At 44.4% G+C, this 22041-nt stretch overlaps 2 protein-coding genes across 3 annotated transcripts; both read left to right on the top strand.

The window, feature by feature from the left end:
• Positions 1-1552: 1552 nt before the first annotated feature.
• sntb2 (syntrophin, beta 2) lies at positions 1553-16279 on the top strand. The gene is made up of 7 exons (XM_029153293.3): positions 1553-2331; positions 11302-11521; positions 11818-12028; positions 12513-12655; positions 12745-12941; positions 13160-13350; positions 13986-16279. Exons 1-7 carry the CDS (start codon positions 1623-1625, stop codon positions 14076-14078), a joined length of 1764 nt encoding a protein of 587 aa, XP_029009126.1. The 5' UTR covers positions 1553-1622; the 3' UTR covers positions 14079-16279.
• A 172-nt stretch (positions 16280-16451) lies between these two features.
• On the top strand, positions 16452-22036 carry vps4a (vacuolar protein sorting 4 homolog A). Of its 2 annotated transcripts, none has more exons than XM_029153294.3 (11): positions 16452-16877; positions 17397-17508; positions 17597-17741; positions 17822-17883; positions 17976-18095; positions 18345-18501; positions 18655-18803; positions 19693-19774; positions 19926-20145; positions 20236-20376; positions 20557-22036. In XM_029153294.3, the coding sequence occupies exons 1-11, from the start codon at positions 16857-16859 to the stop codon at positions 20656-20658; spliced, it is 1311 nt and encodes a 436-aa protein (XP_029009127.1). In that variant the 5' UTR covers positions 16452-16856; the 3' UTR covers positions 20659-22036. The 2 variants fall into 2 exon arrangements, with proteins under 2 accessions (XP_029009127.1, XP_055365962.1); XM_055509987.1 differs by lacking the exon at positions 16452-16877 and adding an exon at positions 16991-17196.
• Positions 22037-22041: the final 5 nt, after the last annotated feature.

The raw sequence follows: 22041 nt of genomic DNA, 5'->3' as shown, positions 1-22041 counted from the left end.
CACTAATAGAAGCACCTCAGCCAGGAACTTAAGACGGCTTTGTCCCCATTAGGCTTCATAATGCGTCTCTGAACGCTCCGCCTCCGCCGTCATGAATAAATCATCTACAGACCCATTGGCTGCCTCTGCCAGTCATCCAGCTCTAAGACAGACAGACGGACGGACGGAGCTGCGTGAATGAACAGAGCGGAAAAGGAAGTTGGGTGATTATGCTTTCAAATTAAAAGTGTAAACCGTATCCAATTTTAATGCGCCGTGTGTATGGAGCCTAATTCGGGGCCATAAGTTTCGTTAGTTCAATATATAATTTTCAAATGTATAAAAACTGTTTAAACTGAGAGTTGAATGTGTTATAACTTGGAAAAAAACCGTCAGGTTGCTTTCTGGCGTAGGATGCAGGACTAACATAAGGGACCATCATTTTCTGCCCATGTTGAGAACTGGGATAATTATGATTCAGACATTCAGAAACTACCTACTCAAGCGGTTGTTTTGAACAAAATCAGCATCAATAAGAAATTATACTTTGATTAGTAATTGCATAGAGTAAAGTAAAGTAAGAAAAAATTTAATTAGAAATCCCAACACATGAAATGGGAAGAAATACGAAAACATAGGAGTATTTGAAAACATTCTTTAAACTATTTTTATAAACGATACGTTTATATTTGAATTGATGAGATGTTCATACGTTGTTTCCTAGTCGGGTTGTGTTTTTATTTTTTTATATATTTCATAAATTTAATTCTTTCATTCTTTACTGTACAGTTGATTCATACAAACTGAGGCTTTGCGCCCTTTACATTTTCTTCAATGTATTACTTTATAGAATTACTTCAAAATGTAAGGTCCTATTTCCTTTCTGGGTTTTGTGTGATGTATTTAATGTGGACATCAGTGAACTCATTTCTTTCATCCACACTTTTAGCTAACGTATCATGAAATGAGCACACAAACTCAAATGCATGTGTGTACAGCCTTAATTTTCTGGCAGAAACGCATCATCATACTTGTCCGTGCTTGGTGACTGAATATTTTAACTTTATTGCTGTCTATTGGCAAAACTTTGTTGGACAGCTGCACGTGTATGATGGTGATAGTGTTACTAATTGGGGGATTCAATGCCTTTGAAGTTGAATCACTGAAATCCATGTCATTGGAGCCATCTTTAGCAAAGATGTGTCAGACCTGTGGCCACAACCAAAGATGAAAAGCAGCCAAGTCCAATGACTGAGGTGTAAGTTCTGCTGACGAAACAATCTGCGTGACAGGTGAAGGTGAGTAATTAAACCCTCTGATGTTTGGCGCACGCAGCCTTTATGAATGCGGCTACTACTACGTACCTTTATTTTGAAGAGCTAGGCTCGCTCCCCGCTCGCTCGCTTCCCGCTAACTTTCTAGCGCAGGTCGGGGCAGTTGTGAAGCCTGAAGCCCGCTCCAGGTCCCTCGGGCCACTCGTCCTTCCCTCTCTCCGGGCCTCCGTCCTCCTCCTCTCCGCCTCAGTGGGTGTGTCGACAGCGGCCCAGTGTCGCCGAGTCGCAGCTCGCGCGCTCTCTGTGAAAGAGAAAAAGTTGGCGATGAGTTCACAGTGACGCCGTCCGCGGCAGGATCAGCGTCCAGGGATGGCAGTTTGGACCCGAGCGGACAAAAACGGTCAACTGGACCTTCTGCTTCGCGACCGCTGGATCCGAGTGGCCGCCGAACTCACCCGGGAAACGCTGACTTTGACGGCCGAAGCGGAGGCAGTCGCGCAGGGGAGCAGCCACTGGGACTACAGCAACTCCTCCGCGGGCCTGCGAAATGGCATGTCGAACGGAAACGAGCCCGGCCACGGTCCGTCCTCGGGCAAAGACCAACTCCAGAACCAGAACTTTGGGGGTCGGGGGCGCAGTGGCAGCCCGGGGCGCGGGGGTGTCGGTGGGGGTCAATACGACGGCAATTTTGGCTTAAACAGCCACGGGAAGTGCCCCAACAACGGCACGAACTCTGACTTTGGCAGCCCGAGCTCCAGCTACGGCAGCCCCGGGTCCAGCTTTGGTTCGAGGCAGGGCGACTTCCCCGTCGGTGTGGACGGTTCTTCCGAAGCTGTGAGGAAAGTTCGAGTTGTCAAACAGGAGTCCGGCGGGCTGGGGATCAGCATCAAGGGGGGGCGCGAGAACAGGATGCCCATCCTCATCTCCAAGATCTTCCCGGGGCTCGCGGCGGACCAGAGCCGCGCTCTGCGGGTGGGCGACGCGATCCTGTCGGTCAACGGGAACGACCTGCGGGAGGCGACGCACGACCTGGCGGTGCAGGCGCTGAAGAAGGCCGGGAAAGAAGTGACGCTGGAGGGTAAGTTGGCGGACGCGAGGGCGGGGATTTGCAGAGGCCGAGATTAGACTCTGGAGGGCTGGCCGCACACCTTTCCCGCGTGCGCAAGCCTCCGCGCGCACGGAGCCCCCCGCGCGCACGTCCCGGGACGTGCGGTGGACTTTTGACAAAGTAACTATAAACGAAGCACTGAAGAACTAGGCTGAGCAGAGAACAGAACTTGAAATGAAACTTTGACCACACTGACAATAAGTGCAGCAGCTGGACACACTGACAGAGACGCAGACCCGCGGGTTGATCTGCGACCAGAAGGAGGATTGAGCTTAAATAACCTCAGCAGAACCGAGAGCTTTTGATCGGTGTGAACAGCACAGGAACCACAGTTGGGCACAGTTTAGACCCAATGCTTCAGGCTCCTTGTGCTACAGATAAACAGGGAGACGGAGGAAAAAGTGGAAGTGACACGTCCAAGTCACGAGAAGCAGAACAGTAATAATAACTGAACTTAATTATTCAGTGGTTGTATTCACTGAGTCAACGTTGTGCTTCTTTTGGCTTTATCTCACATTTACTCTGTTTGGGTGTTTTACTGAACCACTGTTACATGAGTCTCAAACACAGCAGCCGAGGTTGAGAAGGATCCAGGGCTCAGTGAGGCTGACGTTCCTGCCATCAGATGGTAATAATCACATCATTATGGGAACTCTGTTGGCTCCGCGTGAATGTCAGCTATTTCTGACATTTATGAGGATAAAATCACAAGATTTATTCATTTTTAAAAAATCGGTTCCTTATTCATTTTCTTACACACTCTTTGTGTGTAAGAAAATGCTTTTTGTGCGTCAATGCAGTGAAACTGCTTTGTTCCTATAATGCAGATTCAGATTATAGTCATTAAAGGTTTAAGTCCTCAAAGAAACATACACAGAAAACCTAATAAGTCCCGCCTGAGCAAGGCTTTTTAATCTAATGTACATTTTAGTTTTAACTTTGAAGTTATACATTTAAATTTAGATAGGAGCAGTGTATAGAATGAAACCCTAACCTCTGCCTGGACCAGTCGGGGTGAGAGGAGATAGAGGAGCTTGGTGGCTAAAGGCTCTAGAACCTCTGGGACCCACAGGTAGACCAGCTGATGAACACTCACGGGTGGGTTGACTGTAATGCCTGCGTGCTGGACAAAGCTGCTGCAGCAGTAAGGAGCGTGCTGTGAATAGAGCACCGCAGGGATGTGTTGGCTGAAGCCGGCTAATGTGGGACTGTTCGGTCCCGGAAAGTGGAAAAAGAGGGAATTGTGGCAAAGAGGCCCCTGGGGTTTGGAAACTGCCGACCAGGAACAGCCAAATGCAGTGTTTAATGGCTTGGAATGAATGTCGACAAACACCATTTGAAGAGGATCAATGTGTGACACATTTAAGTTAATTTCTGGCCTGCTTATCACTCCCAGTGGCACTTCAAGGTCTCAAAGCGCCTTTATAGATGAGGATGTTGGTGTTTTCCTAATCGGACACAATCCAAACCATTGTTTTGCTAAAGTTCTGATGAAGCCGACTAGAGTCAAAGGGTTCAATAGCTGCCTATATTGCAACCTCAGCAATGCTTCGGCCAAACAGGAGAACGTGTATCATTTCATCATTGCAGCTGACATCAGCATACAAACCACTTCTACCAACCCTGAGGCTCAGACGGGGAGATGTGCTGCCTCCTGCCACAGTCCTCCTGCAAGAATGTGTCGGCTGCCTGTCACTGTTGCCACTGAGCCGTGTTGTTTGTGGAGGCTCTGCCTCTTGTCCTCCTCCATCGCTGCTTGGCGCCGTTGAGCAGAAAGAGAAACGGCAGTCAGTCGGAACGAGGCTTGAGTTTCCAGACCACTGTGCCATGTACACAATACATAAACTGACAATTAGCTAAGGTGCCCCACATTCCTGACCTCTGCTGGTATGTTCGTATTTAGGGCAGAGGTCAGTCCAGCGATTTGTGCTGCTCCACAGCACATGAACCACATCGTTAGTGTTTCTTTTTTAATTGTTGCTGATGCATGAATGGGGAGAGCGAGTAGAGGAGCTTGTGGATGCAGTAAATGCAAAAACAGCATATTTGGCCACTCAGTTTCTTTTATGTGTAACTTTGATATAATGGTGGGACAAGTGAAATCAGTTAAAATGTTCACATCATATCACCAAATCAACACCCACATTTAGTTCCCAATCAGGACCTTCAGTATTTTGAAGCAAATAGCTGTTGGAAATTCTCACAAATTGTTGGAAAGATCTCACTCATTCACCTTCTGCCTTGTGAGTGTCAACATGCTGGAGCCTATACCTGCTGTCAATCAGGTCAAGAGGCGGGTCATCCAGCACAGGTGACCAGTCATTGTCACAGGCTATTTACAGTCTTTACTGGTCGCTATGACGCAGTCATCGAATGAAACTGTTTGCAACCGTGTCAAAACACTGAAAATGTGCAGTAAAAGCTCATTTTGCTTTCAAACAGTGCAACTTGCAAACAAGTATATCAACACGTCCAATCAGTCATAACGCAGTAGACGACAAAATATAGAACACTGATCTCAGTGTTAATCCGTGCTTCATTGATCGTCATTGGAGTCTGTTGCCATTTGTTGTCTTTGTTGTTTATGTCAAATTTACCTTTTAGCAAAGAAATGGACCCAGGTGAAGAAATGCCTTGATTTATTTAATTCATGACAGTCATTTTTCAAACTGTTGCAGAAAACTAAAAATATTGTAAATATTACAAAAAATAAATATAAACCAAAATACAGTCAAATCTATTGGAGGATGAGACACAGCCACTGTTGATACTCAGTGTCTGCTTTAGACCTCCTCCATCCATGCTGGTAAAGAACAACACAGACCTGGCACCTTTTAAGGACTGATAGAAAATTAAAGATGAGGGTGGGTCAAACAGGTGCTATGGTGAGTTCATACTGGTCTTACTGGTTTCTAATAGTTAGGAACAGATGGTTTCTTTTTGGTCACCAAAGCTAAAACAATGGAATTTGGACCGTTTGAATGATGTCAGTGTTAACTGTTTGGCAAAAAGAAAGGAGAAAATATGTCAATCTGATGAGAATGGAGAATAAATGGAACCTAGTTATAAAAAACTGGTCAAAGTGACTGATTGATTAAAAACTATAACCTGACTACAAAACTCACACAGACATGGTGGCTGAAAAAAATATAATACATTCACTACTGAAAATGAACTAATAGAATGTTTTTTAAGTCTTTCAATATACTCTCAGGTAAAAATGTATCGGCGTATTTTGATTGCTGCTGTGGCGAGTTGTTCGTCTCTGCTGCTTCTTCTGGCTTCAGCACGTTATTAAAGCTTCGACGGTTCACCTGCTTTTTCTTACCATTACCAATACGTTTGTGAGTGATTGTGCAACATTTGCTGCTTTTAAAGCGATGAGGTGGGTGGTCGTGTGCTGTTGTCACTTTAGCTTCTGTTACATTTACCAGCCTTTAAGCAGCTTCACCTGCTCTGAGCTCAATCTGCTGGAACCGTGTGCTGTTGCTGCTACTGTGCAGCATTACCTATGCTGCACAGGATGTGTCCCACCACCGTTACAGGAAAAAAACATCCACACTTCATGAAATGGTGCTTGTTTTTGTTGGGTAGAGATTACACATCATGCTTTATAAACCCAGTGTAAACAAGATTATTTTCTAGCCACAAATAAGCTGTGGATGTTGTGGAGGTTTGGAACTTGATTCTGATCACTCCTTGTAGAATTGCACGTAGTATTTCTGCCGGTGTGAATGTAACAGTCGTTTACAGCCTGTTACACCTGCGTTTGGGCCCTGATTCGTTTCCAGGTTCCTTTTTTTTTTAAACTAGCTGCTCTGGCACGTTCACACATGGCACACTGTACACGTCCCTCACGTGGCTTACTGCTGCTTACCAGCTGTTTGTCAGACGTCAAATTCCATATATTCAACTGATTAGTTAAAGCTTGCTGCTGCAGCTCAGCGTGAGCTGGAAGAGGACAATGTGACAGCTCTGTCTTAGGATGATGTCCAGCTACATACACCAGCAGTCAAAGTCTGGACTCACCTTCTGTTTCTTTATTTTCAGGACTATTTGCATTCTTATTGAAGGCATCATAATTAGGAATAAATCCACATTTATTATGAAGAAAAAAAGTGTGAAATTTTTTATTTTAGATTAGAATTTTAGATTTAGAATCTTTGTTTTGATTCCTTCTTTGCATTCTCTTCATTCTCTAAAATGGTTTCACTTCAGGAGCCTCATCAGGTTCATTTTAATAGGAAACCATTAACATCAAAAGGTGTGTCTAGTCTTGGGCTGGTGGTGTGTGTTGCCAGCTGTCAAGAGGTTTTTATGAGAGAGCAAGAGAAGATATCAAATCTTCAGTATTTCATGAGCTTTCAGGTCACTAGTCTTAATATGTAATTTGTATTAAAGAAGGCAAATGCTCAATCTACTTATAAAACCTATTTTAGCTTTAGGATGTGTTTGATACAGTAGTTTTCAGTAAAAAAAGAATCAAATCTCAGGCAGACACTGTCTGTGTTGGAACTGGCTGGTTAGCACTTTAGATCGTGTTTGTGATTCGTATTAATTGATTATTTTAAGCTGCAACAGTAAAGATTTTTAAGTATAAAAATTTTGAAAGAAATGAGCCGACAGCTCTGCAGGTCCCCTCATGCCTACGCAGCGTTTTACCACCTCGGCTCATCAGCCTGGTTGACTGTTATGATTCAACCTCATCTGTACTTTCAAGATGGAACAGGAACTGTGAATAATGACATCAGCTGCGAGTCAGTGAAGGTTTCCTGATTCAAAAGAAAAAGCCTGTGTCTGACTGATCAAAGTGTGATCGTGCCCCAGTTGAACGCCGACGCAGAGCAGTGGTTGATGCTCACCTCTTGCATTGGCGGTAATCATTCAACATGCTGCTGCTGTTTGCTCAACGCCCTGGGGTTAGTTAGCATTGGTTAGCATGTTCTGTGGACAGGGCTGAACACTGCTCTGAGGACAGCTCCAGCATCGCATGCGCTGTGGAGCTGAAGGCAGCAGCTTCCCGTCATATCCGTGTGCGACGTCTCCGTCTCATCTCACTCCTTTAACGTCCTGACACGTTCAGGCTCCCGGTGCGTGCGTCAAAGAGCCTCATTGTTTCTCATGATGTGTGTGATTGACCTCCTCCAGCAGCAAGCAGTCACTCAGGGCTGCTGTAGCTAAGCCAGCATCCATCTGTGATCTTTAAACCTCACTCCAGCGGAGACCGACAAATTAGATTATTTCTCATCATAATCTGCTTTATCCCGTGCAAACAAAAAATGGGCCCATGTACTCAGATACACTTCAGGCAGTCCTCTGACCTTCAGAGACTGACTTACGTGATTTCATGAGCGCTGTAGTGTGGGTGTGCAGATAAACGCACTTGTACTCTCCAGTAGCGTGACCTCCCAAAGGTCGGTGGAAAACAAATGTGCGTTTGTGTTTGAGGCATGTATTTGTTTATGATTTGGTAGGTGGCTTTACGTTTCCACTTAAACCTAAACCTGTTTTCATATGGACACAAAATGACTCAACTGATGTCAACACATCAAAGGCCTATAGATCCCTCCATCCAGTAAACCTGGTCCTACTATGTCAGATTCTATAGCTATAGCTTCAGCTCTGCACTAATTATAAAGATGTATTTAGTTAGTTAAACCTGTCAGTAAACACTAGTACACTATACTCCAAAGAAATGTTGCTTATCTATTTTCACATGCAACCCACTACACATACGCCTCTGCTCCTGCTATTGGAGCTGCATTCTCACACATTGTTCTCATTCGGTTTCTGGCAGGACCGATTGTTATGGAGGGGTGTGAGAGCAGGCAGAACTATGGAGGCAGAGACAGACTGAAAACCAGAGCGAGATGAGAGTCAAGATTAAGAGATGGGGATGGAGGAGAAAAGAAGGAGTGTGGAGAGAAAGAAAGGAGGGAGGAGTTAAGAGGGAGGAGTTAAGTTAGGCATGAGGGAGAAGAAAGGGGATCAGGCCAAACCACCGGGAATGTCTGGGCAGCTTCAGGGGAAAATACAGAGGCTGGGGTCCGACCGCCCGACTCTGTCAGCTATTACTCTGTTATGTTGGCCATGCCATAGGATGATAGCTTTGTTACTGTGTGTGTGTGTGCGTGTGCGTGTGCGTGTGCGTGTGCGTGTGCGTGTAGTTGAAGCCACATCCAAATATATGTCCAGTCAGACTGGGCTCCTCCTCTACACGTTGTCCCCATTTGCTGTTGGTGTGTTGCTGCTTTCCTTTATGCCTGTTAAGAAAATCAGGTGATCAACCTTAATGGGATGTTGTTGGCACCTGGAGAATCTCCCTCTACGTCATTAACGGCGATGTCCACACAGGGAACAGGCGTGCATTGAGTCTAACAGAGCTAATGGGCTTCTGTGGCAGCAGGCAGGCAGGCATGTGAGCAGGAAGGGAGCTATAGGAAGAGGGTAACAGGGTGAAGGCAGTGCTTGCTATCGTCTTATAGCTGCTTCCACAACTCTTTCTCTTTTTCGTTAATCTGAACTGGTAGCTACTACACATGATTTGAGTTGTAAAGGACTTCCCCTAGTAGGCTGAGGGTGCATCTGTGGCAAAGGTTTCCCTTTGAGTAAATGATGCAAGAGCAACCTTTTGCTGTACAATATGCAGCTATGAAGGGCGTCTGTGGTGAGGAGCTGGACTGTCCCCCACATACTGACGTCTCCTACTTCTCCTGTGTGGATCAGAGCTTCCTGTGTATGTACCCCTGGACTGACACTGTTACTCCTGCCAGTTAATGCTTTCACTTTCTCTTCCAACTACCAGTTTTGGGAAGTTGGTAGCAGCCAGGTCCTCATTTTTTTTGTTCTGCTCATTCGAGCACTGTTCAGCAGAACCAGATCAATCTTTTTCTCCCCACGTCCCCTACTGCTGCTGTTCCTAGTGAGGGCGGGACCCACAGGCACTGGCAGCTGTGTGGATCAGTCTGGACCTGTGTGTGGGATGTGAATAGTATGAAAACTGAGCAGCATAGCTTCAGTGTCTGATATTGGGATGTTATAGATGTCCTTCATCAATTATTGAATATTTGTGTATAAAGTTAATATCTTGCATATATAGTGTTTGTCTCGTAGTAATTTCCTCCACTTGAATGACAAGAAGAGCTCATTTGAGTTTTTCTCCCAAACTCCTGGTCAAGAACCTTGTTGTACCTTTTAACACTGAACTGTTCCTCAGTGAACAGTGATGTAAAAGCATCTGCCTACAATATCAGTCAGACTTGCTCAGGAAAGTTCAGGGACCTGGAAAGAGTCATTCATTCATTCATGCTCCTGTTTTTTGTCCCTGCACTGGCTGCCAGGTGATTTTTGTTGTTTGCTCATATGTTGGGTCACTGCAGCTTCATATTAGAGCGATTTGATTCATTTATTTGCTCCATTACAATCAGTGTCTGACTGATAAAGACACTGTTTTGTGTCTGAAAGCCCAACACTGAGTGCTGGGATGTCTTTGTGTTCAGGCCCCACAAGTCTGGATCAACTTCTTACCCCTGGGTATCAGGTCAACCTCTGAACTGGCTATCTTTAAATGAAGGCTGAAGACTCGGCCTTTTACGCTGGCATTCAAATTCATCCGGTGCTTGTGATGTGTTTTCTTTTCATATGAAATTAATTTTTTAGCTTTGCTTGAATGTTTGTTACCTCTTTTTTACTATGGCTGTACTGGCTGCTTTTCAATAAGTCTGACAGTAGTTCAAAATAAATAAGGACTGTTCTTACTTGCAAACCCTCCCCGAACTGCCCCAATGGTGCAAGATACACACACACCCAGACACTTGGTTTGTTATTTCTCACATTCACAAACAATTGTCCACACTAAGAGTCTAAGCAGACATAGATGGAACCTGGAGAGATAACCTGATCATGTGCAGCACAAGCGTACGCCAGTGAAGGCTGCAGGACCAAATGTGGGCAGTACATTAAAGTCCTTTCTTCTGCAAACATGTGGCCAGTCATGTCTTGTTTTTCCAAGATAATTCCACGCTGAGCAATATGTCTTTTAAGACAAGCTTCAGGATATTCAACTGTTTATGCACTAGTCTAGTACTTTTTGTGCTTTTCTGTTTTAGTAAAGAGGTGTCTTTAAACTTCCTAACCGCAATCAAGTCATGTTGAAATTGCACCAACAGAGCATTTATAAACAGATAAAATTCTGATTTGAGAATTTTGGAAGTTGTCCCAGAGCAGTTCATTGCTGCTTTACGGCCATGCAGTGTCCTTAGTGATGCTGTGTTACTGGGTGCAATCCAACTCTACTTACAGCTGTCTTGCTTTGGCCTTGTGTTTGTTCTATTAGTCATAAAATGGATTAAGTACAGATCCCGTATCAATGAAAATATTTGGCTGGATTCAGGGGGATCACTGTGCAGACTGTGTTTTTTAGCTGTGGACTAAAACAGTCCTGGTCTGATCCAAATGTTTCTATTTTTTTGTTAACCTGCATTGTATTATACAGATCAATGCTTTTGTTGCCTATCACTAGTAAATATAATAAAGCTTTTGGTTTTCCCAGAGTCATTGCTGGAGTTTTTTAGAACCATTTCAAAATTTCAGGAAACATTAATTTTACAGCACTATTTGCTGAGCTGAACATCTGACTGGCTCCAGTTTAGAGCAGCATTAATAAATGAATGTGGTCTGTTAATGTGCCACTAGTGAACGTGTGCTTGCAGCGGTGCTGTGGTGTGTCCTGTGTCTCTGTGGTGTTTGTAATAGGCAAATGATTAGCAGGAAGGCTAAAACAACAAACCAACCCATTGCCCAACATTACATGTGAAGCTAAATCTTACTTTTGCTGCTTTTATTCAAAAAACAAAAATTGAGCATTTCATTCAAAGATAGCAAATCCATGGCTAAATCCGTTGAAACATGATTCTGATCCTGTCATCTCTCGTCTCACAGTGAAGTACATCCGCGAGGTTTCTCCGCTCTTCAAGAAGCCGTCCTTGGTGGCCGACCTGCCGTGGGATGGCATCCGCCCACAGTCACCCAACTACAGCGGCAGTGACGACTCGGGGTCACCCAAACACAGCAGCTCCTCCTCGTCCAGAGACAGGAAGGTCATCAGCCTGAGGATGTGCTTCATCAGCAGGAATCTCACCATACCAGATCTGGAGAACAGGTCGATTAGAAGACTGCTCAGTGTTTATGTTGCTATCAGAGACAAATAGCTGAGCATGTGGGAGTTTAGGTGTGGTCGGGCATGTGTGTGTGTAACCGGAGTTTTCACGTGCTTCTGTGCATTAGATTGGAATGTTTGTACTCTGGGAGATAATAAGTGTGTAAAATATCCTGAGCTTGTGAAAATAAACCGGAGAATAGAGAATAGATGAGATGAGAACAGCACTAGGGACTCTATGACAGGATGTTAGCTTTGAATGACATTACACACAGCTGATGCCTGTCTGTGTGCCTCAGGCTGTTGGAGCTCCATTCCCCAGATGGCCAGCACACTGTGGTGCTGCGCTGCAAGGACGCCCCCAGTGCCAACTCCTGGTTCACTGCCATCCACACCAACATTGCTGCGCTGCTGCCACAGACGCTGGCTCACATCAATGCCTATCTGGGGGCAACGTCTTCCTCCTCGACACACCCTGATCTCAAGCACATCGGCTGGTTGACCCAGCAGGTATTCAGCCATTTGCCATATTACATGTGATGGTCCAGTTCAGTTGCAATAAAATGGCTCCTTTTTGAAGTTTCAGCTTTCTACATAAAACCTTTTTTTGATGTTTCTCTCAGAGATCAGCGTGGTCTCTTCCTACAGACGTCAAACAGGAAGAGTGCGTTCTCTTGAGCTCTGAATTTACATTCTCTTTGATTCTTAAGTTAAACGCGACCTAGTCTTAGTTCACATACGGGAACCCGGAGTAAGGTAATTCATGCTGATGAAGTGTCCTCTGTGGCTCTGTGTCAGAATCCAACACAAAACAGGAGGTTTCCATTGTATTACACTATTTTCTCACCCCATCTGCTTCACAGACTCACTGCTCTTGGTTTTGATGCTAGATTATGTCTTTAAGGACTTTGTGCAGGTTCCGTTGCCACAGAACAGAACCTTTTGACTATGTGTGCTGCTGCCTTTGACCTCTCGTCCTGACTTTTCTCCTAAGGTGCAACTGGAAGGTGGACGGCAGCAGTACAGACCTTTGGTCATGGCGCTGACGGAGAAGGATATGCTTCTGTTTGAATCTGTGCCATGGAACAGGGAGTCCTGGTCTATGCCTCTGCTCACACACCCGCTGCTCGCCACCAGGTAAGGACGGCAGACAGTAGGACGTGGTTCCTCTCAGCAGACGCCACTTCCTCCAGTAACTAGTAACTACACTAACTATGTGTTTCCAGGCTGGTTCATTCTGGCAGTGCTCGTGGTTCTCCTGCCCAGGGTTCAGAACTGGTGTTCGCCACTCGTACAGGGACGGGCCGGGGCATCGAATCCCACGTCTTTCGAGTTGAGAGCCACTGGGATCTGTCGACATGGACGCGAGCTCTGGTGCAGGGGGCACACGCTGCTGCTGAGCTCATCAAAGAAGTCTCCATTGGTGAGCAGGCCCATAATCTCAGTGTATTCACTCTCATAGTGATATTGACTAAAGACGACAGGGTCGGTTGCCTGAGGGCAGGAGCTGGGGGAAGTTTTCTCCCTGCACAGATCAATCAAAGTGTCTTACTTCTGCACTAGGCTGGACTGTCTTTGAATCCAAACCCGTCTTATTCAGTAGGTTGTGACTGATGTTTCGTTGTCGTGTGGTGTTTTCAGGTTGCACGTTGAACAGGCAGGATGTTCGTTTGACTCTGCACTATGAGAAGGGCTTCACTGTGACTAGAGACCTGGCCGACCCAACCGGAGGCGCTGTGCTTTACCGATACCCCTATGAAAAGCTGAAAATGTCCGCTGATGATGGAATACGCAACCTGTACCTTGACTTTGGCGGTCCAGAGGGAGAAATGGTGAGAGCTAAAAAAGTTATTTAAGTTATTTAAAATGAATTAATCTTTTTACATTCTAATGATATTCTGTGCAAATATGTTGAGGGAATCATCTATAAAGAGCAAAATAACAACAGAAAAATGCCTCAGGACGTTCACGCACTCCAGTGAAACTGGATCCGATTCCTTTCAGCTCATAACAGGGATTAAAAAATAACTATCTAACTAACTAATAATTATTTGTACAGCTCCCGCTGAAACGTTTTAGGACTAAAATCTGTGAAATATTCATTTTGAGGTTCAAACGTGGACTAGGCAGTAAAGGAGAGCAAGAACAAATCATTGTGTTGGCTCATTTCAAGCCCAGACAAATTACGTGCGTCCAGCAGTTGAGTTTGATTTACCACAGTTTACTTTAAGCAATCTTTTGTAATTTCCCTCCAGTTAAAATGTTTTGTACTTAAATAACTCAGTATTTGATGCAACAGCAAATTTACAAGCAAAACTGACAGTCGACTCTGGAGTTGGTGAAAATTACAAAGCTGGATAAAAGGATAAAAGAATAGGAATTAGCAAAATCACTTATTACATTCAATTACATGCTCAAAGTGATCCATCAAGGTTGTTCCTTGTTGTTTTCCTCCTTTCTACTTTAGGTATTTGACCTCCACTCGGGTCCGAAGCCAGTGGTGTTTGTCCTCCACTCTTTCCTGTCAGCCAAGCTCACTCGTATGGGCCTAATGACGTGAAGCGGCGACATGGATGACAGGATGGACCAAGGCTCCATGGGAATGACCAGGTGTCCTTCAAGATGCTGACAACGGGGCTTATTTTTAATTTCATTGGATTTTTTTTCATTTTCTCCATTCACAGCAGGAGTTAGACCACAGATAGTTGTGTTGATGCTCGTCTCCAACACGTGCCTTCTCCTCCAGCGTCTCACCTCCTCGCGTTGTAAAATTGGGCAAAAAAAAGGTGGCACTTTGTTTTAAAGATGTTTTTAAAAATTGCTTGTGTCATTTCAATGTGTTTAAGTGTTTCTAATATGACCAGCCAAGCTGCCGTGCACAATGTCCAGTGCACTTCAAAGTGTTGTTGAAAAGTACAGAGGGAAGGATTGAACCAAGCACAAAGTGGTGAATGCTCTGTTTTGATCTTCTGCCTTCCATTCCACAGCAGCCTTCCAGTGAACTTTGGGCTCACTGGTATTTGTACTTGTATTTGAGTCTGAATGCAGTTAGCAGAGACTGCCTGTGTCTCTATACTACATGCTTGTGTTGGCTTGATAGTGTGACTGCTGCCTCGCACTCTCACCTTATAGCACATTATCCCAAACTACTCTTGTAATCAGGATTTACCAACGGTGCCTTTTTACTCGTAGTCAGAGACGCTCTTTGTAACGTTTCCTTTTTTGTTCCAGCATAAGAGACATTTTGGCCATAAAAAGGCATTAGTATTACTCTTATATTGTAAATGTTACTTTGTATTGTGTGTATCTCCATGATTCCCAGACTTCCTTGCGTTGAACTGTGTATCATATGAAGATATCGGACATGAGCGTGTGTTACCGCCCTCCCTTCACCTACACTACTGCCTTAGTCATTGCTCTGCTTGACATTACTCGTCTCTTGTTACTATTCTCACAGCATCAATTGTCCAGTGACCATTTGTTTGGGGTCTCACATAACGCAGGTACCAGTGTATTGTGTAAGCGAAACTGTAGTAGTACAGATATAAAGAAATGTATTGACTTATTACATTAGTTTCCTACCAGAATAATGTTCATTTAGAAAATTCTCCTCCTTCTTGTCTTGTTATTTTGTTGTCTTACAAAGACAATCCAGCCTAGTGCACTTATTTGTCCACTTGCTGGTTTGCTTAATGAGCTACTTCTCTCTTTGCTGAGTTTTCATCACATTGACAAACAATGCAACTTGCGCTAACTGGTGTTGTACAGCATATTGTGCTGTAGTGGCATTAGTGGGAAATGTTGACTTCGTTCTCATTCTTTTTCTACGGTCGTTTCCTAACTCCAAATTGAGACTCTGGCTGCTTTCATTAGTCACATTTGACCGAGAGCAGCTTGTTGTTTTTAACATGTGAGATCTCATGACAAGTGAGCAAATTCAATTTGAAGGTGGAGATGGTGAGCTGCAGTGTAAAGGTTGTAAATGGACCAAGAGTTGAGGCTTTTTGACAAGCTGCTGTCCTCAAATGCAAAAGGGAACTTCTACCCTCCTATAAAACCTGACTTGAACTTGCCTCCCATGACTTCATGATAATTGCTGCTTGTGAATCTCATCATACATTTTTTTTAATCTCTAACAACAAATAGAGGTAAAGTTACCAAGATGATCACAACCTTTCTCCCTTCAGTTTACTTGTGTGCAGCATGACTGTAATTAACACAAGTTCATGCCCTTCACTTAGTTCATGGTACATGTTTCCTCTGTTGTCCTTTCGACCTGAATGTATCTCTGTGTGCACCATTGGCAAACAAGAAAAACAGAAGGATCCCAGTCTGAAAGACATCTGTTCTATCTTCTCATTCCATGTTAACCATGTTTGTCTGTATCGCTGCACAATTTTAATTGTAGAAAATTTCTCACCCTTCCTTAAACCACAAACCTTGATGCACTAACCTATCAAAATTGTTGAACTTGTGAATGTACCTTTTTCCTTCTGCAAGTAATCAGAAAGTCTCTTTTTATTGTGTGCTCTCCTGTCTATGCAAAGCAGTGCTTCAGAGAACGGTTTTATTAACCAAAGTTAATATTTGTGGCAGCTTGCGTCCAACACAATCATTAGATAGAAAAGGCTGAAGTGCTGCTGCAATAAACTCTCATATGCAAAGTATTTTAGACTCCTTTCCCAGATACAGTATGCTATGTATGGTAGCATGGTAATAATGTCAAATGTAAATACCTACTAATAAAACTGTTACAGACTATGTTATTGTGTGGTTTCTCTCGAGGTCTAGGCAGGATGTGGCTGTTAGAGGCTGAGTGAGCAGGACTTTGTTTCTGTATTTGGCTCATTTCCGGTGCACTGCTTTGATGTGACCACTAGGTGACAGCGTGAAGCTCTCTTCGTCAAGTTATTTAGTAGCTTAACGAACGGTAGTCGGACCGGAAACATACATGAAAGTCATACATATGTACACATGGGTTTAGAAGGGTTTATTAACCAAAACAATATTTATGCAGCTAACACACACACACGAAGAAACACTAACACACACAGTAGCTGTAAATTATAGTGTTGTATTTTGAATTGTATTTTGAAATTGAACGGAAGTTGGCGAGTGTGACCGTTAGCTCGTCGGTAGCCTATAGCTGTGTTTTGTTACGTCGGCCCAGAGCTGTCATCTTTGCTAGCTAGTGCTTTAGCAATTGAACAGTTGTGTCATGTAAACAACGACCCGCTAGGTCACAACTTAGGGTTGTAAACACGTGCGCTTGTTTAAATATCCCCCTTTGGTGAGGGTCGGAGAAAAGAAATCTGTGGGAATCTCAGAAGGAGATGAAATGACAACGTCAACATTGCAGGTAGGCCGGTAGCTAGCTGGCTAGCGTTTGCTTGCTCCAATAGACATGCTAGCTTGGTCAAAAGAGTAGCAAGCTGGTTCACCCGCAGCTGATGCTAAAGTCCGCTAATGTTGTTAGCAAGCTCTTTACGTAGCGGTCAGCTGCTAACCGTGCTTCTTCGGTGTCCGTGAAAATAGTTCTGTAAAGTTAAAGCTCGGTCGTTGTTAATTATTATTACTATAATTGCTAATGCCGTTAAGCCTCTGTTGGTAAATGCTTATAACGGTAGCAGCCGCAATCACGCCTCTTGGGTTGTGCCTCCTAGTTGCAGTCAAAATGGGTAATGGACGTATAACGCTATAATTTGTTCTTGTGATTGGTTTAGAAACTGCACCGTTAATTTTCCTATTGAACCCCATCAGGGTTTGCTCTAGGTTCCAGTGTTGATATGCTCAGACTCCTAGGACAATGACTAACGTCCGCATTCACTGCATCATCTGATGTGTCCTCACCTCCATTTGTCCTCCGACAACATTGCAGAAAGCGATTGATCTCGTCACCAAAGCCACAGAAGAAGATAAGGCAAAGAACTATGAAGAGGCCTTGCGCCTGTATCAGCATGCTGTGGAATATTTTCTACATGCCATCAAATGTGAGTGCTGCAGCCTGGCACAGAGCTGAGCGAGCTTTGCACCCTGGTGTCAGTATTAACGTTGATGGGTTTGTTACCTTTCCCCTAGACGAGGCCCACAGTGACAAGGCGAAGGAGAGCATACGAGCAAAGTGTATGCAGTATCTGGACAGAGCGGAGAAACTAAAAGACTACCTGAAGAACAAAGACAAACAGGGCAAAAAGCCTGTTAAGGAGGCACAGAGCAATGACAAGTATGCTGCCACCCTTCTGCTCTCTGCAGCGTTGAACTCACTGTATTTCAGGGTTCTTTACACGCCTGTTTGTGTTCTAGGAGTGATAGTGACAGCGAGGGTGAAAACCCAGAGAAGAAGAAACTGCAGGAGCAGCTTATGGGTGAGTGGCTGTGTTTGGATTCAGCCACCAATATTTGATATTGTGCAAAAAGCACTGCTGTCTATTTTATAACTGTTTTTCTGTCCCTTCAGGTGCTATTGTAATGGAGAAGCCCAATGTCAGGTGGAACGATGTGGCTGGACTGGAGGGGGCTAAGGAGGCCTTAAAAGAAGCAGTCATCTTGCCCATTAAATTTCCTCATCTCTTCACAGGTATCTTCCCCACTCCACTGAGTTTACACCTCAGTTATTAAGTTTACACACAGTTAAATTTCAGTTGGTTATTATGAGCCAGTTAAATACTGTTACTGTCATTCGTTTATCAGATGTGGTTTTACAATGTAGGCGCTGGTTAAATGAGTATTGTTGTTTTCTGCTCTTTTTCTCGCTACCTGTTTATTTAGTAACATTAGTAACTACTAGTTTTAATAATTTGTACTGTGTGACTTTAATTTCCTTTAGGAAAGCGGACTCCGTGGAGAGGCATCCTGCTGTTTGGTCCCCCAGGTACAGGAAAGTCATACTTAGCCAAGGCTGTGGCCACTGAGGCCAACAACTCCACGTTCTTCTCGGTTTCCTCCTCAGATCTCATGTCCAAGTGGCTGGGAGAGAGTGAAAAGTAAGTGTCATCCTTGAGGGATGAGCATGTGACCAATTCTGTGAAGAAGTCAGAACTACTGTTCATTTGCTTTTTTATAGTGTCCTGTTGCGTCTCTTTATAATGCACCTGTTTCAGTATTTCTCTATATTATGTTGTACCTGTGTGTCACAGACTTGTGAAGAACCTATTTGACTTGGCTCGCCAACACAAGCCCTCAATCATCTTCATTGATGAGGTGGATTCACTCTGTGGCTCCAGGAATGAGAATGAGAGCGAGGCTGCCCGTCGCATAAAGACAGAGTTCCTGGTCCAGATGCAGGGTGAGGCAAATAAAATCAGAGTGAGGAGGCTGCCACAGAGTTATATTCTGCCTTGTAGTATGTGCAGCATCCAGAAAAGAGGTCTGTTAGAGGTTTTGGAACGACACTGTGTCCACAGTGATATTGGTCTCTGACAGCTGGCAGTACGCATGAAGCCAGTCTCTCCAACCACAAACTGCAGCCTGTCGATTTTAAATGTGTTAACATTAGTCAGTGGCAGCTGATTTCAGCAGTGTCACATTTTATCTGGAACCACGGCTGATCAGCACTAAATGAGAAGCTTCTCTGTGAACAAAGCAGGTAATTTGTCATAACTCGATGGATTTGACTCACGTGCTGCAGTAAACGTTGAGTACCAAATGTTCTCGGGAGAACACTGATTCCCATTTATCCATTTGCACACACACACACACACACACACACACACACACACACACACACACACACACACACACACACACACACACTGAGCACTCATCTGAAAGAAAATGGTTACCATTAGCATTAAAACTGTGACACATTGCCCTATGTAGAACTGTGGCTACAGCTGCCAGAGCATTAGAGCGATGCAACAACTCCAAATGAAACTAACACATATGTCCTGTACAACTGAAAGAATAAAATAAGTCCGGTTTCAGTTATACTCAGTTACAGTCTGAGCTGTGAGCATGAGGGCTCTCTAACAAGAACACATCAGAAGGTGGTCTCTTCTGCTTTGACTCAATTTGAGTCTATGCTTCTAGCAAAAGCTGCAGGTAAAAGAAATCTACAAAAGAGTTTTATCTTCTCCTGTACTTACTATATGCAGATTTCCAGTAACCTGGCTCCTTTAAGCCCATGTGAACTCATGGGGGATCCTGATGTTGATGGCCCTTTTCTGGTTTTGTAGGCGTGGGGAACAACAATGATGGGATCCTGGTGCTAGGAGCCACCAACATCCCCTGGGTGCTAGATGCTGCCATTCGCAGAAGGTCAGAGGTCACCACCGTGCTTTAATGCTTACATATATGTATTATATATTACACACACCGCACTCCAAAAGCTCTGTAAAGTCTGTGACAGGCACCAGTCGCAGTGCTCTTTATGTGCAGTTGAAAAAAACCTTGTGCTGTGTTCCGTCAGATTTGAGAAGCGTATCTACATCCCTCTTCCTGAGGAGCCAGCTCGGGCTCAGATGTTCCGTCTGCATCTGGGCAACACACCACACAGCCTAAGCGAGGCCGACTTGCGGCAGCTTGCTCGCAAAACAGATGGCTACTCTGGAGCAGACATAAGCATTATTGTTCGCGATGCTCTGATGCAGCCTGTTAGGAAGGTCCAGTCAGCCACACACTTCAAAAAGGTGGGTCCATTAGAAGCTTAAAATCAAATTGACAACAGTTGACTCAAAGTCCTGTGAGCCTTGTAATATTTGTTCTTATTTGTCCTGCAGGTTCGTGGCCCATCCAGAAGCAACAACCAGGTCATGGTGGATGACCTTCTGACTCCATGTTCCCCTGGGGACCCTGCAGCCATAGAGATGACCTGGATGGATGTACCTAGTGATAAGCTACTTGAGCCCATAGTCTGCATGGTGAGGCCTGCGAATACAAGCAGTACAAAGTATTATCACCAGCAATAATTTTGGAGCTTGCCCTATATACTTATATTATATTATATTAACTATAAGCCACAGCTCGGTCTAGAAGCCTTCCTGGCAGACACAGGGTTGATTTGTTAACTGTGTGTGTTTGTGTGTCTTTTCCCTCTACAGTCGGACATGCTGCGCTCGCTATCCACCACCCGCCCTACAGTTAACACTGAAGACCTTCTGAAGGTCAAGAAGTTTACAGAAGACTTTGGGATGGAGGGCTGACAGACAGTGTTCCCAGGCTTCCTTCCAGAGTCCATCCGAAGGGTCATACCAGACTGCTCCCAACAACTCATGTCCTCTCTACTGCTCTACCATCATCTGTCTGCTGAGGACTTGGTTCACTGTCTCTTGTGGATTGGAAATCACTGACTGGTCTGTTTGAACATGGACATAGAACCCTAGTTTTCCTGTCTTCTGATCACCAGGTCCAGTAGTTTTGAATCCTTGAAGGATTTTCACCAAAAGCACCATAGAAACCCTGGTGTGGTTTGGTAGTTGGATATTTATGACAATGTTTTGTTTCAGCCGCTACGACATATTCACTACAACAGATTTCCTTCTAACCTGCATAGATGCGAGGAAAACCGCATCACATGTTTCCCTCTCCAAGCTGAGTCCATGTCTGACTGAACGACTGTATATTTTGTTGCCGCTGTGCACTTTGCTTTGCATCATAATGGAAGACAGTGACGGTGAAAGAAGTTCTGACAGGCATGTTTGTGAAAACATCTGTATTGTTTTTTGAAGGTTGTGTTAATGCTTATGTGTAAATGTTAGAAGCCCTGTTATTTTATTTGGTGTGCGTGCGTGCGTGCGTGCGTGCGTGTCCTGTACCTCTACTAACAGCTGTGTGAGCTGCACAGTCATTGTCAGTATTTACAACACACAGATGGAAGGATTTGTTTTTCATCTCTACCAAGTAGATTTCAAAAACCTCACACGGTCCTGTTGTTAACTTTGAGCTTTTGATCACATCAAACCCTGGATAGATTTTAAGTGACATAAACGAACCAGTGATGAGGCTAAAAGCTCCACAACCTGAAAATGTGATTGTGTTTGCTGGGTTTTTCAGCTACAGGAAGAAACCTGAACCTCCGAGCAGCAAAGCTCCAGTTCATTGAAGTATGTGAATGACCCCAGCATCTCTTTAATCTGGACAGTTTTTCTGTGACATGCCGGGTTCTACCAGTGTTACACTGCTACACACTTTATCACACAACTTCACTCAGTTTACACATGAAGCATTTCTTCAGTGGAGGTGTCATCCTGTCTGGTTTCACCGTGGGAAGCAGACCCACTGTCCTGCACGCTGAGGTCCAGGCAGCCAAAGCGTTTCAGTTCCCTCTGGTCAGGACCGGCTTTCCTTCCCGTCTTTAAACAGTCTTTGTGCTGTTTGGAGCCAACAGGAAGGAAAGTCGCTCTCGCTTCACTACTGGGTCAAGAACACAAGCTCGTCTGGGCTCCGCTCGTATCGCTGTGTGTTTGTGAACTTTTGTGCTGGTTCAGTGGGAGGTCTGTTCTTCTTCATCACCTCCCGCTGGCCAGGTGACCATTACTACTAATTTAACCTAAAATAATAAAAACTGACATTTCAAATGAGCCACG

Source organism: Betta splendens, chromosome 6, assembly GCF_900634795.4.
Source record: "Betta splendens chromosome 6, fBetSpl5.4, whole genome shotgun sequence".
Taxonomy (NCBI): Eukaryota; Metazoa; Chordata; class Actinopteri; order Anabantiformes; family Osphronemidae; genus Betta; species Betta splendens.
Note: the sequence above shows the minus strand (reverse complement) of the source record. Positions and strands in the feature narration are given on the sequence as shown.

Excerpts from the sequence above, each read along its gene's own strand:
- sntb2 (XM_029153293.3), top strand. The coding sequence starts at position 1,623 with ATGGCAGTTTGGACCCGAGCGGACAAAAACGGTCAACTGGACCTTCTG. Across the intron at positions 2,332-11,301 it reads GAAAGAAGTGACGCTGGAGG|TGAAGTACATCCGCGAGGTT; the intron begins GTAAGTTGGCGG and ends CTCGTCTCACAG. Across the intron at positions 13,351-13,985 it reads GCGGTCCAGAGGGAGAAATG|GTATTTGACCTCCACTCGGG; the intron begins GTGAGAGCTAAA and ends TTTCTACTTTAG.
- vps4a (XM_029153294.3), top strand. The coding sequence starts at position 16,857 with ATGACAACGTCAACATTGCAG. Across the intron at positions 17,742-17,821 it reads GAGGCACAGAGCAATGACAA|GAGTGATAGTGACAGCGAGG; the intron begins GTATGCTGCCAC and ends TTTGTGTTCTAG. Across the intron at positions 18,096-18,344 it reads ATTTCCTCATCTCTTCACAG|GAAAGCGGACTCCGTGGAGA; the intron begins GTATCTTCCCCA and ends AATTTCCTTTAG.